We start from the raw sequence: 21,069 nt of genomic DNA, 5'->3' as shown, positions 1-21,069 counted from the left end.
TTGTCGGCCTCCAGACAGATAGTAGTGTTAGGATGTCTGAGGGTTGAGGGGCAAATGCATTAACCGTACCCCTGAATGAATCATTAGTAGATTAGACTTGGTTAAAAGCCTCATACAGACACTCCTTTCTGACGGAGTGGGACCCAGACCAGGTAAGTTTGGTGGGAAGGAGGGGGGTCAGAAGCATCCAGCCATGTGAGAACGCCAGCCTTGGTGTGAGGTCGGCACTGACTGCTCTGGGTCCTGAGACTGAAGGAGAGCAGGGGGAGAAAAGGTGAATGAGGTGTGTGTGTGTGTGTGTACACGTGTGTGTGTATGGCGGTGAATCAAGGTCGTCAGGCGGTGGGCACAGGGGAACAATGCCCACTGGACAGGGTGCACTAACCCCTCTCTGCTCCTGGCCCGTCTCTCTGCAGGTGCACCTCCGTTCTGCCAGGCGTCTCTGCGAGCTCTGCTGCGCCAACCGGGGCACCTTCATCAAGGTGGGCCAGCACCTGGCGGCCCTGGAGTACCTGCTGCCCCCGGAGTACACCAGCACGCTGAAGGTGCTGCACAGCCAGGCCCCGCGGAGCAGCATGCAAGAGGTCCGCCAGGTCATCCGCGAGGACCTGGGCCAAGAGGTACCCGCCTCTGCCCGGGGGGCTGGGCTCCGGGGCGGGATCTCGCTGCCAGGCGCTGGGGACCAAAGAGGTACCCGCCTCTGCCCGGGGGGCCGGGCCCCGGGGCGGGATCTCGCTGCCAGGCGCTGGGGACCCACCACCAGTGCAGAGCCACACTGTGCGCCGCTTAGACCAGAGGGTTAGAAGGAACCTCAGTGAAAAAATAGTAGTTGTGAAAGAGTTGACCTGCAGCCTAATATGATTGATCTGGTTCAACCTAATATTTATCAACTATGGAGGGTTTCCCAGGTGCCGACAACTGTGCTGTGTTCCATGCGTCATCTCACGTAATCCTCATGCAAACAGGCGGTAGATACTGTATTAACCCCATTTTCAGACGAGGGATGGAGACGTGGGTGCTAAGGTTCAGTGTCCCGGGGCACGTTAGTTAGTGATTCCAGTACGCTGCCCTGTGATCCAGTCGGGAAGCTGACCAGTTCACTCAGAGCATTGGCTTTCCCGGGACATCCCTGGCAGGCAGTCCCCAGCCTCTGCTTGATTACCTCCAGTGATAGGAAGCTTATTCCCTCGTCTGCTGCCTGAGGGGGTCTCTTCTTCTGTTAGTCGTCTCTAACTATAAAAGTGCTTTCTCCTCAGGGCTAAGATCTGCCTGCTCAAACCTCACTTTTCTGATTGTTGTTCTGACACTTAGAACAACAGAGAAAGGGGCAAAGGGCCCTTCTGTCCACAGCCCTGGTCACACTCCTCTGGACTCATGCTAGTGACCTGTGAGATGTGTAGAGTCTGACCTGGGCCCCGTGGCATGGACCCTCGCTGGCCTGTTCTGGCCGTCTAGCTTCTGGGGATCGGGAGGGGCTTCAGCAGCTGTCTGCAGATCGTTGAGCTGTGAGTCAGGCTCCGTCCTGCAAATTGTGGGCTATAATTTGAGGGTAATCAGAGATCACTACTAAAAAAACTTCCTCTCCCCCTCACCTTTTACTCTATTTGAAATTCTCCTCTTTGATAGAGAATCCTTTGGGTCTTCTAGAATTTTTTTCAGAGCAAAATAATCTTAAAGTCAAGCCTTGCTCAGCTAATACCTTTCCTGAGATGAGTTTACAACCTTTGATACCTCCCATGTGCCCTAGAGCAAACTCCTTAGCAGGTGTTCCAGGTCCGCCCCATCCACTTGCAAATTGCTTGTCTTGACTCTATCTGGGAGGTGCACAGTGGCTTTAGCTGTTGGGCTCTGGAGCCAGGGGCATGGACCATGCACGGATGATTTATCTGGCCTTTCCCTTTCCTTACCTGTAAAATGAGGCTTAGTGTCCACCCTGTAGGGATGTTGTGAGGATTAGGAGAGATACTGATTGTGAAGTGCTTAGTGCAGTCCCGGACCTGAGCAAATGCTCAACTATTGCTAGCTACTACCTAGGTCCACTGTACCGTTATCCCTCAGTCCTCTGCCATGATCTTCTGTCTGCCTGGAATCTTTACCCCATGCTCTCCCTGTCAAGTGATTCCTTGTCCTTCTGGACCATTCATCCATCTCTCCATCCATCTACCAAGTGCCAGGCACAGTGCTGTGAATCCTGGCCAAAGCCCAGCCCCTGTCAAATCGTCTGTGGCCCTCTGCACAACGTTGCTTCCTCCACTTGCGCATCTGGTGGCTTGGTTAGTTATGTCTGGGTGGTTTCCCTGCAAGTACTGAAGTGTTTGGGATGAACCTCGATGCCCTTTTACCCTGTATCCATAGCACCAGAACAGTGCCTGGTGTGTAGTAGGTGTCAGTGTTTGTTTAATGAACCAGTGCACGAACGAATGACAGCTTCCTTAGGCTGTGCAGGGCAAGGTGGAGAGTAGGGGCAGAGGTTTCATAAGGACAGCTGTCCCACTTCTGTGATCTGCATGGAGCTGGCCCTGGCTCTTTGTCCCTTAATGTAGAGTTGATGTCAGGTTTCCAGTATCCAACCAAGGATGTCCCACTGGCCTGAGGGGGACTTGGGCCACATAGGAAGGGAAGCATAGAAACCTCTGTGGACTCCCTTCCCATGGAGGAACATCTCTTCCAGAATGGGGGACACTGAGTGAAGGTGAAACCAGTTTAGGACTGGAGTCAGGAGCAAGCTGCGGGCTAGGAGGAGCAGGGTTAGGATGGAGGGCCCCAAGCAGAGGGGACAGGGTTTGCCCTGTGTGGAGGCCTGTGCGTGGCTCTGCTTCTTGCCAAAACTGTTGGCCTCCTGCTTCCCATAGCATGAGATTCACCCCAAATTAAAACTAAACAAATCACTGTAATAACAGTGTGAGGTGCATCATTGCTGGCATGTGGCGGCTCGGTGGGGTGGGGGCGGCTGCAAAGGAGGAAAGCCAGCAGACTAACCCTGGAGGCCGACTGGTGTGTGGAGAGCGGGAGGAGGGGCTGGAGCAGGTCAGTGGCTTTAAGTCAGGCTGGAGTGAGGTGGGAAGAGCTGGAGGAGGGGCCGGGGCAGGGCAGTGGCTCTAGGTCAGGCTGGAGTGAGATGGGCAGAGCTGGAGGAGGGGCCAGGGCAGGGCAGTGGCTCTAGGTCAGGCTGGAGTGAGATGGGCAGAGCTGGAGGAGGGGCCGGGGCAGGGCAGTGGCTCTAGGTCAGGCTGGAGTGAGATGGGAAGAGCTGGAGGAGGGGCCGGGGCAGGGCAGTGGCTCTAGGTCAGGCTGGAGTGAGATGGGCAGAGCTGGAGGAGGGGCCGGGGCAGGGCAGTGGCTCTAGGTCAGGCTGGAGTGAGATGGGCAGAGCTGGAGGAGGGGCTGGGGCAGGGCAGTGGCTCTAGGTCAGGCTGGAGTGAGATGGGCAGAGCTGGAGGAGGGGCTGGGGCAGGGCAGTGGCTCTAGGTCAGGCTGGAGTGAGATGGGCAGAGCTGGAGGAGGGGCTGGGGCAGGGCAGTGGCTCTAGGTCAGGCTGGAGTGAGATGGGAAGAGCTGGAGGAGGGGCCGGGGCAGGGCAGTGGCTCTAGGTCAGGCTGGAGTGAGATGGGCAGAGCTGGAGGAGGGGCCGGGGCAGGGCAGTGGCTCTAGGTCAGGCTGGAGTGAGATGGGAAGAGCTGGAGGAGGGGCCGGGGCAGGGCAGTGGCTCTAGGTCAGGCTGGAGTGAGATGGGCAGAGCTGGAGGAGGGGCCGGGGCAGGGCAGTGGCTCTAGGTCAGGCTGGAGTGAGATGGGCAGAGCTGGAGGAGGGGCCGGGGCAGGGCAGTGGCTCTAGGTCAGGCTGGAGTGAGATGGGCAGAGCTGGAGGAGGGGCTGGGGCAGGGCAGTGGCTCTAGGTCAGGCTGGAGTGAGATGGGCAGAGCTGGAGGAGGGGCTGGGGCAGGGCAGTGGCTCTAGGTCAGGCTGGAGTGAGATGGGCAGAGCTGGAGGAGGGGCTGGGGCAGGGCAGTGGCTCTAGGTCAGGCTGGAGTGAGATGGGCAGAGCTGGAGGAGGGGCTGGGGCAGGGCAGTGGCTCTAGGTCAGGCTGGAGTGAGATGGGAAGAGCTGGAGGAGGGGCCGGGGCAGGGCAGTGGCTCTAGGTCAGGCTGGAGTGAGATGGGCAGAGCTGGAGGAGGGGCCGGGGCAGGGCAGTGGCTCTAGGTCAGGCTGGAGTGAGATGGGAAGAGCTGGAGGAGGGGCCGGGGCAGGGCAGTGGCTCTAGGTCAGGCTGGAGTGAGATGGGAAGTCTGGGTGTCGGCAGTCATGGAGGGCTCACCCCGCTGGCCAGAGGATGTTTGGGGTTGGGAGATTTCACCTGTGTCTTCAGGGCCTCTTCTCCGGCCTTCCTGGGCAAGTAGTCCTGAGCGTGGTGGCCTGTGGCTCCTGCCCCACAGGTTGTCTTGAGCCTTCTGAAAAAGGGAGGCCAGTGTCAGGGTCACGGTTCTGTGGGGGCGTCCCTCACAGCTGGGAGGCCCAGAAACCTCTGCTTTCTTACCCCGGCCCCCACAGGCACACGATCAAAGTCTCCCCTCCCCATTCCTCCTCCTCCTCCCTCCTGGGAAGATGGCATTTGTTCCCGGGTGACACACTTTCTCAGTGTGCGGGTGGAGGGAGGGGAAAGGGGCTGTGCGGGAGCAGGGTGGGTGGGGGTGGGGGTGGGGGTGGCGGGCGGGGAGTCAGTCACTCTGCACTCCCTCCTCCGCCCGTCCCTCCCTTGACACTTCCCAGGGAGCAGCTCTCCCCTCCCAGGAAGATGTGTGAGCGCCCTGCTGATCCTGGGCTCCCTCAGTGGAAAGCTCCGAGGCATCCCTGGTTTCAGGAGCATGGTGAAAGGAAGCTGATCTGTCACTCATCACCATCCTCTTCTAGGTCCACGTCCTGGATGAGCTCTGAGGTTACCTGGAGCTCAAAGGATGCGTACCCGCCCTCAATCTCAGACTGAAGAGGGGAGGGGTGGTTAGAGTGGAGCTCACGACTGGTGTCCATCCTGTGCTGGCTGATTACATCTATGCCTCGTGGGGACCCCTCCCCTTAGCAGAGGCGTGAGAGGGTCGCTAGTGCTCTCTGGCCAATCCCTGTCCCAGGCAGGTGGGACTGGCTGAGATTACATCTATGCCTCGTGGGGACCCCTCCCCTTAGCAGAGGTGTGAGGGGGTCGCTAGAGCTCTCTGGCCAATCCCTGTCCCAGGCAGGTGCGACTGGCCCTGGGAGTATCCCCAGCATGGGAATGGGGGATGAGAGTGAGGTTGCAGCTTTTTTGGACCCCATGATTTCTATTTGGTTCTGGATCAGTCCAGACCCCTGGACTGCAGCCCTGTCATCAGGGTAGAGGTGAGGGCAGTGAAGGGATGTCACCCTGCCGCAGAGATCGCTGAGGCAGGAAGTGTGGCTCCGGGGGCCAGGAGCCACATGGCTAAGGGGGGGGGCCAGGAGCACACGGCTAAGGGGGGGGGGGCTGGGAGCCACAGCACTAGACCTCGGATCTTCTGACTCCCCGGCCGGTGCTTTGTCTTCTATGTGGCAAAACTCCTGTTTGGCAGATTTTCTTTTGGAAATCAGTTTTCTGTGTGTTTGTGTGTCTGTGTCTCAGAAGTTTCTCAGCTGGTGTTACCAGAAAGAATCTTAAGCTTTTTTCCTTTTATTTTGAATGTTAAGTTTAAGTTCTGAAGGACAGCTTCTGCAAAGCAATCAGGAACCCGAACCCTAGGAGATGGGTCATTTCTGCAGCTTCAAATGTGACTTGGGTCTGGAGTAGGTTGGGGGTGGTCTCCAGCTTGGTCCCCGGACTGTCCTTGGGGTTGTGGGTTCTGGTGCAGTGCTGACCTTGGCCAGCAGATGGCGCCTGAGCCTGAGAATCAGGGAGGGGTGTTTTAAGACAAGGCGGACCCTTCCCTGCTGAGGGGGGCCCTCACAGGTGGATGAGACTCAGGTTCTTTCTACCCCGGGGCGTCCATGCTGTGGAAGGAGTCCAGGCTGACACCTCTGCACAGCGAGTGGGACAGACACAGGCGTAAGCCATGAGGCTGTTGACCACCCTGGTCCCTAGGAGCGTTTGTCTCTGTGCTGGAGGGTCCATAGGGGTCTTCACAGTGACCCATCCTTACACCTTCCTCACCTGGGTTAGGAGTCTAATAGCCTGAAGTTCTGTGGTTTGACACCTTTCTCTTCATTCTTCCACTTCTTGTCTCTTTGTTATCCAAGCAGCTGGGATTTAGTGAAAAGGGCAGTGCAGGAAGCTGTGGGTGCAGCCAAGACCTCCTTCTGGTCCCTGTAGTCTGGGGTCATTGGGAGGTACAGTCATCACTTACCTGGTCATGTAAGAACCCATGGACTTCACAGGAGGGAGGGAGGGGGCTGTGGGAAGGGAGTAGGATGGGAGGAGGGGAGGGAAAGAGGTGCTTTGGGTGGGTGGGAGCTTTCTGAAGCACGTGGCACCCGGCCCAGGCTCTCAAAGGTGGGTGAGACTGGGGGAGATGGAGGTTGGAGGGGAGGATTGCTGACTAATGAGATGGGCGGAGCAAAGGCGCAGGCCCTGGAGAGCACGAGGCACAGAGAGTGAGTGCATGGCGGCTCATCTTGCTGACTAGACCTGCGGGTTCAGGTTGCTGAATAGTGGAGCTGAGGTCGCAAAGTTGGGGCTGAAGCCACATTATGCAGGGTCTTTGAATGTTCTCATAATGTGAGCCCGAGGGAGAGGAGAACTTGGGGGGATCTGAGCAGAGTAGGATGGAGTCGGGACAGAGCCTGCAGGTGGGAAGGTGGAGGGGGAGGTTTGTGGTTTGGGGGAAGCTTGGGGAGAGGAGTTACAGTGGGGTTTAGGAAGAGATAATAGGCTTGTCAGCTGCACTGGCACAGTTATCTTTGGTCATGGACGCGTATGCAGATTTCTCTTTTCTTCCTCCCTCCCCAACACATACAGAAAGTCCAATCTCCTACAATATATTTTAGTAAGTGATTTAGTTTTCTTCGTTGCTCTGGAATATAGTTGTATCAGATACGGTTCTTTCCAGTTCTGAAACTCTATGAAAAACCTGAGGAAATGAGGTCAGCCACCAGAGTGGAACATAGAAATATCTTTGTTAGGGGCACCACTTGCACTGGTGTTGGGATATTAGGATTTGAGTTGTGTACTCTGAAACATCTTTAATTAGTCTTTTAGTTAAACCCTGAGGGGTGAGGATCTGGACCTTGTTTTAGAACTCCCCATAGCACCCGAGGACGGTGCTGGGTGTGGCAGGTGCTCAGTGTGCCCGATGCACATGTGACTGGAGTGGCTGTGAAGATGCAGAGAGAACCATCCCACAGCAGATCTGAGCACACGCCCCATTTTTCTGTATGAACCGTATAAGGCTGACATTTTTGTCTTGTTTCACTCAAGGTACAAACAAAAGTTCAGAAAAGAGAAAAGAAGCTCTACTTTCAAGAACACCGATTGTTTATCACGCGTGGGGAGGTGGCAGAGAAAAGCCACGCTCGGCATTGGGACCAGCAGGGGCAAAGGGGGAAGGTGGGAGGTGTGGCAGGAGACCACCTCCCTGAGCAAGGGATCCCTGGTGGTGGGAGCCCTGGGCAGGGCAGTTCAGGTCCTGGGGCAGAGGCTTTCGTGGAGGCCTCGGGGCTGGGGGACAGGGTGGTGGGTATTGATAGCGAATGGCGAACTCTAGGGTGATCCTTAGCGTTTCTGCAGGCCTGCACTAAGGACCTCTGCTGGAAAACTCTGTGGGAACTCGGAAAAGGTGCCCCCTATGGGCATCCGTCCCACTGGCTGTGGCAGCTCCACCAGGGTTAGATTTCATTCTCCTGTTAGTCAGAGAAACAGAACCGACAGGATGTGTGTGTGTGTGAGTGTGTGTGTATGATAAGTAAAGAGAGATTGATTGATTGATTTTAAGGAATTGGCTTATGTATTTATGAAGGCTGTCAAGTCAGAGATCTTCAGAGTGGGCCATCAGACTGGAGACTCAGCAAGAGCTGATGTTTCATTCAAGTCTGAAGGCTGTCTGCTGGCAGAATTCCCTCTTGTCCTATTTAGGCCTTCAACTGACTGGATGAGGCCCACTCACATTGAGAGGGCAATCTACTTTAGTCAGAGTCCACGGATTTAAACGTAAATCTCATTCAAAAACACTCTTATAGAAACATCAGAATAATGTTTACCCAAACATCTGGGCGCCATGACCCAGCCACATCGATACACAGAATTACCCTCCTGGTCCCCCACACGGCCCTCTGTCAGGAGTACACATTGTACCCTTGGTGCTGCTTCCACATGGCCTTCCAGCTTCACTGAGGGAGCAGCAGCCAAACCGCCTGTGGGTGTGTGAGCTTTGTGACCTTGGGAATGTCTCTTATCTTCCATCTCAGTTTTCTGATCTATAAAGTCGGGATAGAAACAGCACCCGCCACATAGGCCCGCTGCAGGGATTAACTGGACTAATGAATGTGGAGCTCACAGAGCCTGCCCAGCACAGAGCATGCCCGGCACAGAGCCTGCCCGGCACAGAGCATGCCCGGCACAGAGCATGCCCGGCACAGAGCATGCCCGGCACAGAGCATGCCCAGCACAGAGCAAACGGCCAGCAGACATGAGCCATTATTTCTGATACGCTGGATGCTTTATCTGTGCAAGGAACTGAGGTTCTGAGACTATAAGTGGTGGAGTTGGGTCTTTAATTAGGTTTTCTGATACCTGGTATGGTTCTCAGTCCCAGATACTATTTTGCCAGAAGAATGCTCCTTTGCCTTCCCCTCCCGGATCAGGACCCAGTGTTTCTGTATAAGCACCACGTGCTGACCGATTGCGCCACTGGAGCTCCCGGACCCAGTGTTTCATCCAGTGGCCAGCCCCTTCCCTCTCGCTGCTGGAAACCTCCACCGTGCCACCTGAGAGCCTGTGCCCTGGGCTTTTCTGGACTGCCCCTTCCTCGTCCCCTGACCCTCACCAGGTGGCTGCTGGCAGCTCCTCCAGGCAGTTTGGACACCTGTGATTTCCGGAGGTCCAGTAGCAGCATCTGCTCGGTGTTCTTGGTCCCCGAGGCTGACTCCATGGAGCAGAGGGGTGGAGGTGGAGCCCTGGGCCCCAGGCCACATGCTGGTGGCTGTGCTAGGTACAGGACCCCCCCCCCCCCCCCAGCCTTTCTCATTCAGCTTCCCTTGTCCTGGAGGAGCTGGGTATGGGGTGTGGGCGGGACTAACAGGCCCTGGGTGGACTGGCTAGAGAAGTACTTAGGGCAGAGAGCAAGGGCCTCCTGCCCCCAGGGCCAGTGCCCCCCCGAGGGCCCGGGACAGGCAGAAACTGTTCACTTGCCTGCTGACACAGGCCCGTGCTCTCCTATTCCTTCCTGCCTTCTTTCCAGTGCTGATCCAACTGCCCCCTGTCCTCTTATTTTCTCACAAAAATCTATCGAGCCCTCCTCTGTGGCAGGCACTCTGCCAGCCCCTGGGGGTCCCTGTCCTCTGGAGCGCTTGTCCCCATTCTCCCACACTGCCAGGGGCCGGGTCAAGGCTGGCTCGCCCTTTCTCACCCCCGGGCTGAGCACTGGCTTGGGCTGAGTACCCCCGTGGGGGCTTCAGCCGTCTATAGGTTTGCTTCCTTTGGGCCTCAGCACAACCTTTATTTGTTCCGGTGCCTGGTTTCTTTGTTTCCCCAGCTGGTCCCCGAGAAGGCTACCGGGCGGGCGAGTGTTCTGGGAACGGAACAGGAGGAGCTGGTGGCCGCAAGGCTGTGTGCGGGAGGGTGGGGCGAGCTTACCCTCCTTCCCCACTCGGTCTCATCCAGCCTTCCCAGCAGCTCACAATAAAAAATACATTTATATTAAAAACATAATGAAGAATAAAAAAACCATTTTTTCCCCAATAATGCCGAACATCAAAAGGAGATTTTTATCAATTATGAGAAGCAATTTTGGCCATAAATGGTAATTTAACAAGTGGGAGATGGATGGCGGGAAGCGGGACTGTCAGCTGGGCGGATGGTGTGCCATTAGTCACGGGGGAGGGGCTGAGGCCGCTGGGGGTGCTGGTTCTTCTTCCCCGGGCCCCCCAGCCCCGGCTTCCGCCCTGCAGCCTTGTCCCTGCCTTGCGGGGCTCCTGCCAGGCTCTGAGACACCTTCAGGCCCATTACTCCGTCGTCCTCCGGATGAATCTGAGGCAGGCAGAGTACAGCCCCATCATGCCTGAGGGTAGAGACCCCAGGGAGCAATGAAGGAGCTCCCACCTTCTTCCCAGCCTCACGGCTTCTCCCCTCGTCCTCAGCTCCGCCTGGCCACGTGAAGGGGGCTTCACTCCCGTCCTGCATCAGTGCTGGCCCAGCCTCTCACTCCCCTTCTCTCCTCCTCAGACTCTCATTTTTAAAGCTCCAGGCCTAACAAGAACACAACAATAATACATGCACACTCTGCATGCTTGCCAGGTGTCAGGACGCGTTTAAAAGTTTCAGATGGATCAACTTCCCACTAAAACTCTCAGAAATTGGCACTGTTACTTATTTTACAAACTGGAAACTGAGTTTCTGGTGGAATCGTCTTTCCCAGTCTCCTCACGCACCCTCAGTCAGGATTAGTGGCTCCTTTGTTTCCCCTGGGAACTTCCGTCTCCTGTTGCAGCTCTTACGCAGTTGTTTGTGGTGTTAAGGTGGGTTGCTTCCCCATCTTGAATCCCTCGTGGGGCCTAGTGTGGGCCCTGCACATAGTAGATGTTGGTCAGTATGGCTGAGCTGAATGGGGAACTGCTTTGACTGTCCCTGCCCCCTTGCAGTCTCACTGACCTGGCCAGGTGGGACTGTGGATCCAGAGCACTCGATTGGCCCAGAGCTGGTCCTCTGGCGTCAGCCTGGTTTTCTAGTCATCTCAGTGCTCAGTTTACGTCCTAGGTCTCCCCCCACTCTTCCCGGGGTCCTTCAGAGCACCACCAGGGCCCGGCACACAAAAGTTGCTCAGTGATGGACTGTTCCAGGCCCTGAGACACTCCATCCCACACAGGATGTCACAGTACGGGCCTGGAGCCAGCGGGGAGGCAGCTCTGCCTCGGTCTTGGTTCCACTGTTCCCTGGGACATTGTGTGGGAACCTGGGGAGGGCCCTGTGAGCACCTGTCTGTGGCTCTCTAAACTACAGGTGTGCTTAGCACCTCTCTAAACTACAGGTGTGCATAGCACCTCTCTAAACTACAGGTGTGCTTAGCACCTCTCTAAACTACAGGCTAAGGGCAAGGGCAGGTCTGCCTTCTAGAAGGAACGAAAGGGTAATTTCTGAGGCAGTGTAGCATAAAGGTTAATAAAATAGGCTTTGGAGTCAGAGAGCCTTGCACTAATGCCAAATGCTACCATATTCTAACTGCTATTAGATCTTTCTGAGCCTTAGTCTCCGTTTTTCTAAGGAGGCGTGACAGGAGAACCTTCGTGTTAATAGGACTGTGATGAGGAGTGAGAGCTACAACTCATCTACCCTGAGGTGCCTGGCGGACAGTAACCCTCGGTAGCTGTAGGACCGGGACCCTCAGATAATAACCTGGTGCCTGCCCCTTCCTGGGGTATGACAGACGCTGGCTCTTTGTCCAGACTTTATTGTCCAGTGTCAAGTTCTTTAGACTTGCCTGTGTTAAGTCCAGTCAGCTAATAGTGTGTGTAGCACTTGTTTGGGCAGCTGCGTGTTGTTCACGGGAACCACTGGCTCGGGTTGTAGGGTTTCGAAATCATCTCATGACACCTCTTCGTTTCTTGGGATCACATCCCTCTACTGTGTTCCTGGGCGGGGAAACTGAGGCTCAGACAGGGAAGTAGCTTGCCCTGTGTGGCATACGTGGGTGGTGGTGGAAGCAGGACTGGAACCCAGGTCTCCTGACTCCGATCCCGTGTCCGTCCTCTGGATTGTTCTGTTCAGGGGGGAAGCAGAGGGCCTGGAATGAGGCTGGTTTTGCTGTCAGAGGAACACAAAGGGCCTCTGGTAGCTTTCCCCCTATGTGGGGCTTTGTAGTGTTCTGTGGATTTCAAGCAAGCTGTATTTCCTTAACTTTATCCCTCATGGTGACAGGGTTCTAGGCTGTTCTTTGTACCCTTCTGCCAGCCTTACCACTTGGCCGTGCTGGGGTGATTACATCCATGCGCTTACCACTTCACCCTCAATCCCCAGACCGTGCTTGGGGTCCTCCCTGTCTTTGGGATCTGACCTTCAGGGTGGTGCCTGACCCCTCTGCTCAGCTGCTGTGTGTGGGCCCTGACTCATGGTGGCCCCATTCCCTGACATGGGACGGATGGCCACCACTTGCTTTGCTCACTCAGAAAATGCCGATTTGTTCAGCAGCTGACACGTTCTCACCGCTGTGCCAATGCTGTGGGGGATACAGAGACTGTTAAAGCCTCGTCCCTCCTGCCCTCCCTCCCAGAGGCAGGCAGACGGAACAGTACACAGAGGGAGCAATTAGAGAACAATTAAGCACTCAGCTGTGGGGCTGATGCAGAAGTTCAGGGGAATTCAGAAGAGGGTTCTTGGAGGGGCGGGCCTTGAGCTGGCCCTCAGAGGATGAGTATGATTGAAGGAGCAGAAGTGTGAGGGCATCTGAGGCTGGGCAGTGTGGTGGCGAGTGCTGGGAGCAGACCAGTGGGGCTGGAATGGCAGGGGACTCGGGGTGAGTGTGTATTAGTTTACTAGGGTTGTTGCAGCAAAATACCATTAACTGAGCAGCTTAAACAACACAGATCTATTATCTCGCAGTTCTACCGGCTAGGAGTCCAAGTCCAGTTGGCAGAGCTGGTTCCTCTGAGGGCTGTGAGGGGGTCTGCATGCCTCTCTCCCGGCGTCGAGGGTGGTGGTGCAGGCGGTCTTTGGCGTTCCGGGGCCGGCAGAAGCATCGCCCTGCTCGCTGCCTTCGTGCTCACCTGGCGTTCTCCCTGTCTGTCTGGTGTTCTGTCTGAGTCTAAGTACCCCTCTGTATAAGGGCACACTCATATTGCATTAGGGGCCCGCTTGATGCCAGTGGGACCTTATCTCAACTAATTGTATCTGCAGTGACACTCCTTCCCAGCAGGGTCTGGTTGATTAGGGGTTTAGGACTGCAAGGAATGAGTACTTGGAGGACACAGTGCAAGACACAGCAGGAGTGTGAGGATCAGAGCTGCACCTTGAACAGGCTGAGGCGAAGAGGCAGGTGTATTATAGCACGTAAGCAGAGTTTAGGAAGTGTTGGGGTAGCGTCGGGTTTTGGGGGGCTCCTCCAGGGTTCCTCTGTGTCTCTTCTTCCTGCAGCTCAGCTTCACCCCAGACCAGCCCTCCGTGCACGGCTGCCGTGGGCAGCTCTCCGCCTCACCTCTTCCCTGCTTTGCTCCTCGGAGGGCTGCCCCTCCCCTCAGTCTGATTTTATAAAATTCCAGGTGGGGACTCTGACCCACCTAACCTCGGTCAGACATTGTGCTGAGATGAACGGTGTCCCCACGCCCCTCCCTCCATTCATGGCTACCTAGAACCCGAGAATGTGAACTAAGGGTTTTGAAGATGTAATTAGGTGAATTTAAGGTGGGCTTATACTGGATTAGGGGGAGCCCTAAATCCAGTGAGTGGTGTCCGTATAGGACGGCCGTGTGATGACAAGACAGCCGAGGAGCTGCAGGGTGGCTGGCCGCCACCAGGAACCAGGAAGAGGCAGGGCAGGACTGTCCCCGAGAGCCTTCAGCGGAAACGCGGGCCTGCCAACACCTTGGCTTCAGACATCTAGACCCCAGAACTGTGAGGCACTAAATTTCTGTTGTTTTAAGCTGCCCACCCTGTGGCAAGTTGTTATGATTTCCCAGGGAAGTGAATACAGGTGTCCACTCTCAGACCAGCGTAAGATGTGGTCCCTGTCATTTAAACCCCGAGGTTAGAGTTGGGGTGGGGTGGGAAGCCACAGGCAGAAGAAGGCATAAAGGTGGATGAGACAAACCCACCCCTGTCAGTGGATGATGATATTACAGTTTCTGTGCAGTTGGAATGTGCTGTGTGGTACGCGCTGGCTGGATGTTCCACAGGTGTTGTTTCTGACTCAGTAATTCTGCAGCGTTGGTTGGTGTGACCGTCCCAGTTTCTCAGAGGAGGAAGCAGAGGCCCTGAGAGGTTAAGGAACAGCTGAAATCACATAGCTGAAAGGAGCAGAGTCAGTTTTGAGCTCTGTTGCCGGAGTCCCCATCCTTCCTGCGGGGCAGCTGCTAGCCCTGAGCTGGGGCTGGTCTCTGGAGGGCAGCAGCGTGGCTGCAGGTGGTGGGCCTCGATGGGCAGGCTTTGGGGAGTCACCTCAGGCTCTGGGTATGAGAACTAGTGTTAAGTCAAATCAGCCATTGTGTGTGTGTGTGTGTGTGTGTATGTGTGTGTGTGTGCGCACACACACACAAATCCTGAGGACAGGAAGAGACATTCTGGGCAGAGTCAGACAACAGTTCAGGACGGATGGAGGGGCCCATGCGAGGAGCCTCTTTCCATCTTCCACATCTGGCAGATGATTCTTTTATAGCTGTCTCCTGGAGCTGGGGCAGGGCTGATGCCTTTCCCCTCGCCGTCCCCCTGGAGCTCAGAGTAAGTGTCCCAGGGCGAGCAGTGAGTCAGGAGGCCACAGACCAAAGCACAAATGGCAGAGCCACTGGCTGCCCCAACAGCTGACCCCACATCCTCTGGGACTGCCAGAGGGACCGCAGGTCCTGATCTTCTCCCTACATGGAACTCCTGACCTTCCTTCCCCTCCCCAGGGAGAGGGGCGTGAGTCTCCTGCAGGCCACTCAGGGCTGGGGTGGGGGCTGTGGGGACAGGTGGGGGTGACCGCGGTGGTTTCTGATGCCTTCTTCCTGTCTCCCTGTGGGCCTGAGGTTTGTCTACTGGTGATGGCTGGGGTCGGAGCCTTGGCTTGAAGGAGGCCCAGGTCCTGCCCTGTCTCACAGTGCACACAGTTACCAGCCTTGCCTGAGTGCTTACGGCGTGAGAAATGCCCCTCCTAGTTGGGCTCTCCCAGCAGGCGCTCCAAGGCAAGGATTTCGGTGGAGGTGGTTCTGTGGGAAGCTGCGGTGCTGCCGGTGGGAACTGAAAACGTGGTCCAGGGACGAGAAGGCAGCTCTGAAACCAGGGGCCACGCTGGGCAGCGGGAGATGAGTCCTGCGGGGAGTTGGGAACATGGTGCCAGTCGCCTCGGAATTATTCCACCCGAGGGCCAAGGGCCAGCGAGAAGGTGGGGTGTTTATACACCAGCCTCCTGACTTCTCGAGTTGGGGCTGTTCCTGGGGGCTGTTAATTCTGCAGCTAGGGAGAAAGAGACCCGGGCACAGACGCAAATCCTGGGAATTGTAAGGCAGGCTATTTGGAGCAGGAGGGAAGATCTGAAGGAAGTGTAGGCATCCTCTCCCATAACTGTCATGAAGAAGTACTATTATTTCCATTTTACAGAGGAGCAACTCAAGCCTAGGGGAGCTGAGTCACATGCCTGAGGTCACACAGAGAGTACAAGGCAGAGTCAGGCACAAAAGCCAGGCTGAGTCCAGAACCCACTCTTTTCACCTCTGTGTTCCATTGCTCTCTGTAAGGCGCCCTGGGCATTTCACAGTCTCACAGCCTTGCAGTTTAGGGCCTCTCCCTGCATTCCTGGTGGGAGCTGGAACAGACATCCAGAGAACTGCAGCGGGTCAAGGGACTGAAATGTATTATTTATTTAAGTGAGAGGAGGGGAGATATCGAGATCCAGACTGCCACATGAGCCCCGGCTGGGATCCACCCCGCAACCCCTGTCTGGGGGCTGATGTTTGGACCAACCAAGCTATCCTCAGTGCCCAGGGCCGACACTCAAACCAATTGAGCCACTAGCAGTGAGGGGAAGAGAGAGAGAAGGGGGAGAGTGGGGGAAGAGAAGCAGACGGTTACTTCTCAGGTGTGTCCTGACTGGGGATTGAACCCGGATGTCCTCATACCAGGTTGGCACTCTACCCACTGAGCACACTGGCCAGGGCCCAAATTTATTATTTTTTGTTCCACGAAAATGTTAGCTGTTTTCAAACACAAGGTCTCATTTAGGCCTCACAGCAGCTCATTGAGGGGGGTATCCCTTTCCCCATTATTTTCAGATGTAGAAACTGAGGCTTAGAGTAACTTATTCAGGATCGCACAGTAGGACAGTGCCTCAGCTGGGAACCGAGCCCCGAGTATTGTCTGACTACAGAGAGAAACACACTTCAATTCCAGAGGCTGCTTTGGGGAGGAGAGAGGCTGGGTTCGAGGCCACGGTGCTAGGCCTGTGAGACCCAGTCTGCCTCCGAGGCCGGTTCTCCCCTCTGCAGTCACACCAGCCTGCCGTCGCCCCTGCAGCCCTGGACCTCTGTTGCCTGAGAGCCAAGCAGAGGGTGGTCAAGGAGGTGCTCTGAGAAGTGTGGGTGGCTGGGCTCTCCTCCATCTCTCCTCCGGAACAGGTGCTGCCTTCTGTGCGTGCAGGCCGGGGCTGGCGACGAGGGCGGGGGTGGGGGCTGGTGGTGCCTGCTGTCCTTAGAGCTGCGCCCTTCTCCAGGGAGGAGCCCCCTCTGCTCCCGCTGCCCCACTCACCGTCTACCTTCCGCGGCAGAGGGAGGCCAGCCCTCCACGGCGCCTGATTTATGTTCATCGTGGAAACAATAATGTTTAATCTGGGAAAGGCTAATCAATTTTTTATGCTGATTATGAATCGGCCAGCTGTGCCTGCTTCTTTATTCACGGGGCTCCGGGAACGAGCTGGCCGCCCAGGCCAGGCTTCCTCGGCGGCCATGCCGCGGACGCCCTGCGCCGAGGAGAGCTGCTCGGTGGCTCCTGCCGCGGACGCCCTGCGCCGAGGAGAGCTGCTCGGTGGCTCCTGCCGCGGACGCCCTGCGCCGAGGAGAGCTGCTGGGCGGCCTTGCCGGGGCCACTCTGGAGGGGACTCCTGCTGTGTGTCCATGTGTGTGAGCATGTGTTTGTCACCGGGGAGGTGGAGAACCAGAGTGAGTGTGCGTGTGCATGCACACCTGTGCATAGAGCCGGCTGGGGCGGGCTGGGGCACCGTGGGCGGGGTGCACCGTGGGCGGGGTGCACCGTGGGCGGGGTGCACCGTGGGCGGGGGCACCGTGGGCGGGGTGCACCGTGGGCGGGGGCACCGTGGGCAGGTGCGAGATAGAAGGTAGGGGTTACAGGATCGCAGCGTTAGGAAGGCCATCAGGGCTCACGCGCTCCAACACGCTCCTGTTACACGCGAGGAATTAAGACCCCCCACAGGCTGGTTGGTGGCAGAGGGGGGCCTAGCTCCCTAGTCCCCTTACTCTGAGGGCAGGACTCCAAGCCAGTGTTAGGAATGGAGAGAGAGAGTCTGAGGAGGGTACAGTGTGGCTGCTGACCTCAGGACACAGCTCTGGAGAGCTGAGGAGCATCTGTGTTAGGTCAGAATGGACTAGAAACTTAAAAGAAGTCAGGACAAGATGAGAGGAAGTCAGCTGGGATCCACGAGGAGGGTTGCCCGGAGGGTGACTCGGGGCTTCCTGGAGGAGGTGAGATTTGGGCAGAAAGCCACAGAGAGGGTGTTTTGGGCAGGTGTAGTGCCTGAGCTGACAATGGAGGCAGGGTTGAGGATGTCGTAGCTGGTAGGTGTCACCTCAGGGAGGTGTCTGAATCTTGAGGGAGACCAGAGGGGCCTGTGTGTCCTCCTAGGCCTGGAGCTGGAAGCACAGAGCCTCAGGCCCAGGGCGGGGCAGGTGCTTGGCTGGGAGCCTGCCTGGCTGTCCTAGGGCAGGGGCCCCTGTGTGTTTGGACCCTCTGTAGCCTTTCTCCCCTCTGGGACTTCACCAACCATTTGTTTGTTCATTTGTTGACTCAGCAGCTGTTTATTGACCTTCGGTAGTGCGGGCCCTGGGGGTCGTGTGGGTGAGCAAGCCGCCATCATGGTGCTTATGACCTAGTTATAGGGGAATGGCAGGCGTTACACGAGGCATCAGAACAGTGAAACTTGAATGACGCTTGTGATAAATGCCATGAGGGAAAAGAAGGGGGTGCTCTGAGTTTGGAGCGGGCCAGGTGGAGCTTCTTAGGAAGAGCTGGTTGAGCTGAGACCAGCGGATAGTTGGTAGAAGGGAGGGCGGGACAGAGAGAGTGGCGAATGCAGAGGTCCTGGGATGGGAGAGAGCACGGTCTGTCTGGGGACAGAAAGGGGTGTGGTGGCAGGGCAGGGGGACACTGACAGAGGAGGTTGGAGGGGTACGGGTCCGGGCATGTCCAGGAGATCCCGGCTGGCAGCCGCTGCCGGCGTGTCCAGTCTATAGTGGCTCATGCGAGTCATGGGTGGAACCAGGAGACCAGCTTTGAGGCTTTTGTGGTTGCCCAGACCAGAGGTGATGGTGGCTCAGGTGAGGAGTGGATGGATGTATTTTGGAGACAGAGGTCAAGGACAGATTAATTGGGGAGGGGCCGAGGGAGAGGGAGGGGCCACAGTGGACTCCCAGGGTTCTGGCACGAACATGGGGGAGCACAGCTCCAAGGGGACAGTGAGGTGAGCGTGTCAGCAGGTCATCCTGCCAGCACTTTGGGGAAGGGTTTTTTTTTTTACGGGACTGGGCTTTGCACAGTGGTGTCCTCTCTCCTTAGAGGAGATGGGGTGGGTTGTAGAGTCCACGTGGGACGGCAGTTTGGGGTTCAGCCTTGAGAGGCTGGGACCCATTGAGTTCCTGGTTTCCATCAGCACTGTGATCTAATGAGAGCATTAGGTGTGTGTGTGTGTGTGTGTGTGTGTGTGTGTGTCCCTTCCATCCCTGGCCCTGTCATTGGGTTTGGAGAAGAAGAGGCTGTTACTTTAATAGCCGGGGCAGCTCCTGCAAAGCACCTGCGTTGCCAGCACTGTAGCAAGAGGCCTCTCACGGGCCCCCTCCGCTCTCCTTGGCTTTGGTGTGTGAACTGAGGACTGGTGGTTCTGTGCGAGGTTTAGCAGGAAACGGGGCTCCCGGGGAAGAGACTGGAGAAGGTGTCATTACAGCCGAGCAGGTGGCAGGATCTGGCCTGGCGGCTGGGAGGTAATCATATGGAAGAGGCAGCCAGGGGAGCCGAGGGTCTCTGGCCTTTGGGGAGGGAGGACTGGGGGTCTGTGCTAGGTTGTCACCTGGCACTGCGGGTCAGAAGCAACGAGGTGCCCTCCTGGTGCCACATCTTGGGGCTCACACTTGTCCTGTATTCCCCACACTGCTTGTGCACTCCCTTATCTTGTTTCCCGGCGTGCTAGTCTCACCACTGCCCTGGGAAATAGCACAAAAGAATAAAAACGACATACAGGGTGGGGCAAATGTAGGTTTACAGTTGTGAGGATGTGAAACAGAGTTTATTCTTGTGTTTTTATTTATTAATTGCTGTATTATTTCCCATGTGAATGACTGTAAGCCTCTTTTTGCCCCACACTCTGTACTAATATACTAACAGTGTTGTACAAACGCTCTGCGTCAGAGGTGAGCAGACTTTTTCTGTAAAGGTCCTGTATTAGCTCCTATGGCTGCTGTGACAAATCATCACAAATTTGGTGGCTTGAAGCAACACATGTTTATTATCTTACCACTCCGCACATCAGGTGTTGGCTGGGCTGCGTTCCTCCTAGTGGCTCTAGGGGAGAAGCGCTTTCCTTGCCTCTTCTAGCTTCTAGAGGCTGCCTGCATTCCTTAGCTTGTGGCTCCTTCCGCCATCGTCAAAACCAGCAGTGTCATCTTTAAATCTCTCTCTCCCACTCTCTCACCCTTTGATCTCTGCTTCCTTTGTCATATTTCTGCTCCGACCTTCCTGCCTCCCTTTCATAAGGACCCCTGTGATTATGTCGGGCCCACATGGTAATCCAGGATCCTCTCTGCATTTCAAGAGCCTTAGCTTAATCACACCTTTGGGGTTAAGGACCTGGACATCTTTGAGGGGGCAGGGAGCATTTTTCTGCCTACCCCAGGGTCGGGTAGTCGATATTTTGGTTTTGTAGACCACATCCTCTGTCACAGCTGCTCACCTCTGCTGTGGTAGTGTGGGAGCAGTCGTGAACAGTGTGTGATGGGCAGGCGTGCTCTGTCCCCGTGCAGCTCCCGTCACGGACATGGAAACGGAATTTCACATCGTTTGCACATGTCACAAAATACTGCTCTTTTGATTTTTTTCCCAAACACTTGAAAATGTGAAAAATCGTTCTTAGCTCATGGCTGTACAAAACCAGGTGGTGGCCTAGGTTTGGTCCAGTAGACTACAGGGTGCTGCCCCTTGATCTAGGTGCATAGACAGTACCCTTTAACATTGGGAATGCCCCGGCCTAGCGAATGTTGTTCTTATCACTTCTGTTTTGCAGAAGGTTAGCGAAGCGAAATAATTTGCCACATGGCTAGACGTTGGCAGGTAGGGTCGCTGGTGCTAGAGCTGGCGTTTTAACCATTGCTCCTCTTTGCCGTGTCAAGCCAGTAGGTGTGTGGTTCCCCCAAATGTGGGCATTGTCTTCCCAGTGGACCCACTGGGTGAACCTCCCTTTGAAATCTGGGTGTACCTCCCTATGACATCCCTGGGCCCTGTTATTATCACGTCAAAGAGAATTTGGAAAACTTACTGAGAGAAACTTGTACAGGTGTTCTAGAAAGATTGCATGGGCTTTGGTTCCCGAACTCTCTTGTTTGGGGCACCGAGGCGTGGGAACATAGCCTAGGCCAGTGGTTCTCAACCTTTCTAATGCCGTGACCCTGCAATACAGTTCCTCATGTTGCGGTGACCCCAAACCAAAAAATAATTTTGGTGGCTACTTCATAACTATAATTTTGCTATAGTTATGATTCGGAATGTAAATACCTGATATGCATTATGTATTTTCCGATGGCTTTAGGCGACCCTGCCGGGGTCGCGACCCACAGGTTGAGAACCGCTGGCTTAGGCTCATTTGCTGTGTGGCATTTTGCCACCTCCTGGGAGCTGAGGAAGTCTCTCCTGATGGCAAATGCTGCCGCCATAAGCAGAGAGTGTTTGTGCTTTATTTCCTCTCTTCCTGTGTTTCCGGGTATAGCAACGTCTGAAGGTTGTTGGGAAAAGGCCTTTGG

At 55.9% G+C, this 21,069-nt stretch overlaps 1 protein-coding gene across 3 annotated transcripts in view; it reads left to right on the top strand.

The window, feature by feature from the left end:
• The window catches only part of ADCK1 (aarF domain containing kinase 1), a 123,796-nt gene that overhangs the window by 53,127 nt on the left and 49,600 nt on the right, over positions 1 to 21,069 (top strand). For all 3 annotated transcript variants that reach the window (XM_066341628.1, XM_066341626.1, XM_066341627.1), the window contains exon 4: positions 417 to 620. In XM_066341628.1, the coding sequence (XP_066197725.1) occupies positions 417 to 620 (204 nt within the window). The remainder of the gene's footprint in view (positions 1 to 416; positions 621 to 21,069) is intronic.

The sequence above is a fragment of the Saccopteryx leptura genome, chromosome 6 (genome assembly GCF_036850995.1).
Source record: "Saccopteryx leptura isolate mSacLep1 chromosome 6, mSacLep1_pri_phased_curated, whole genome shotgun sequence".
In the NCBI taxonomy this organism is placed as follows: domain Eukaryota; kingdom Metazoa; phylum Chordata; class Mammalia; order Chiroptera; family Emballonuridae; genus Saccopteryx; species Saccopteryx leptura.
Note: the sequence above shows the minus strand (reverse complement) of the source record. Positions and strands in the feature narration are given on the sequence as shown.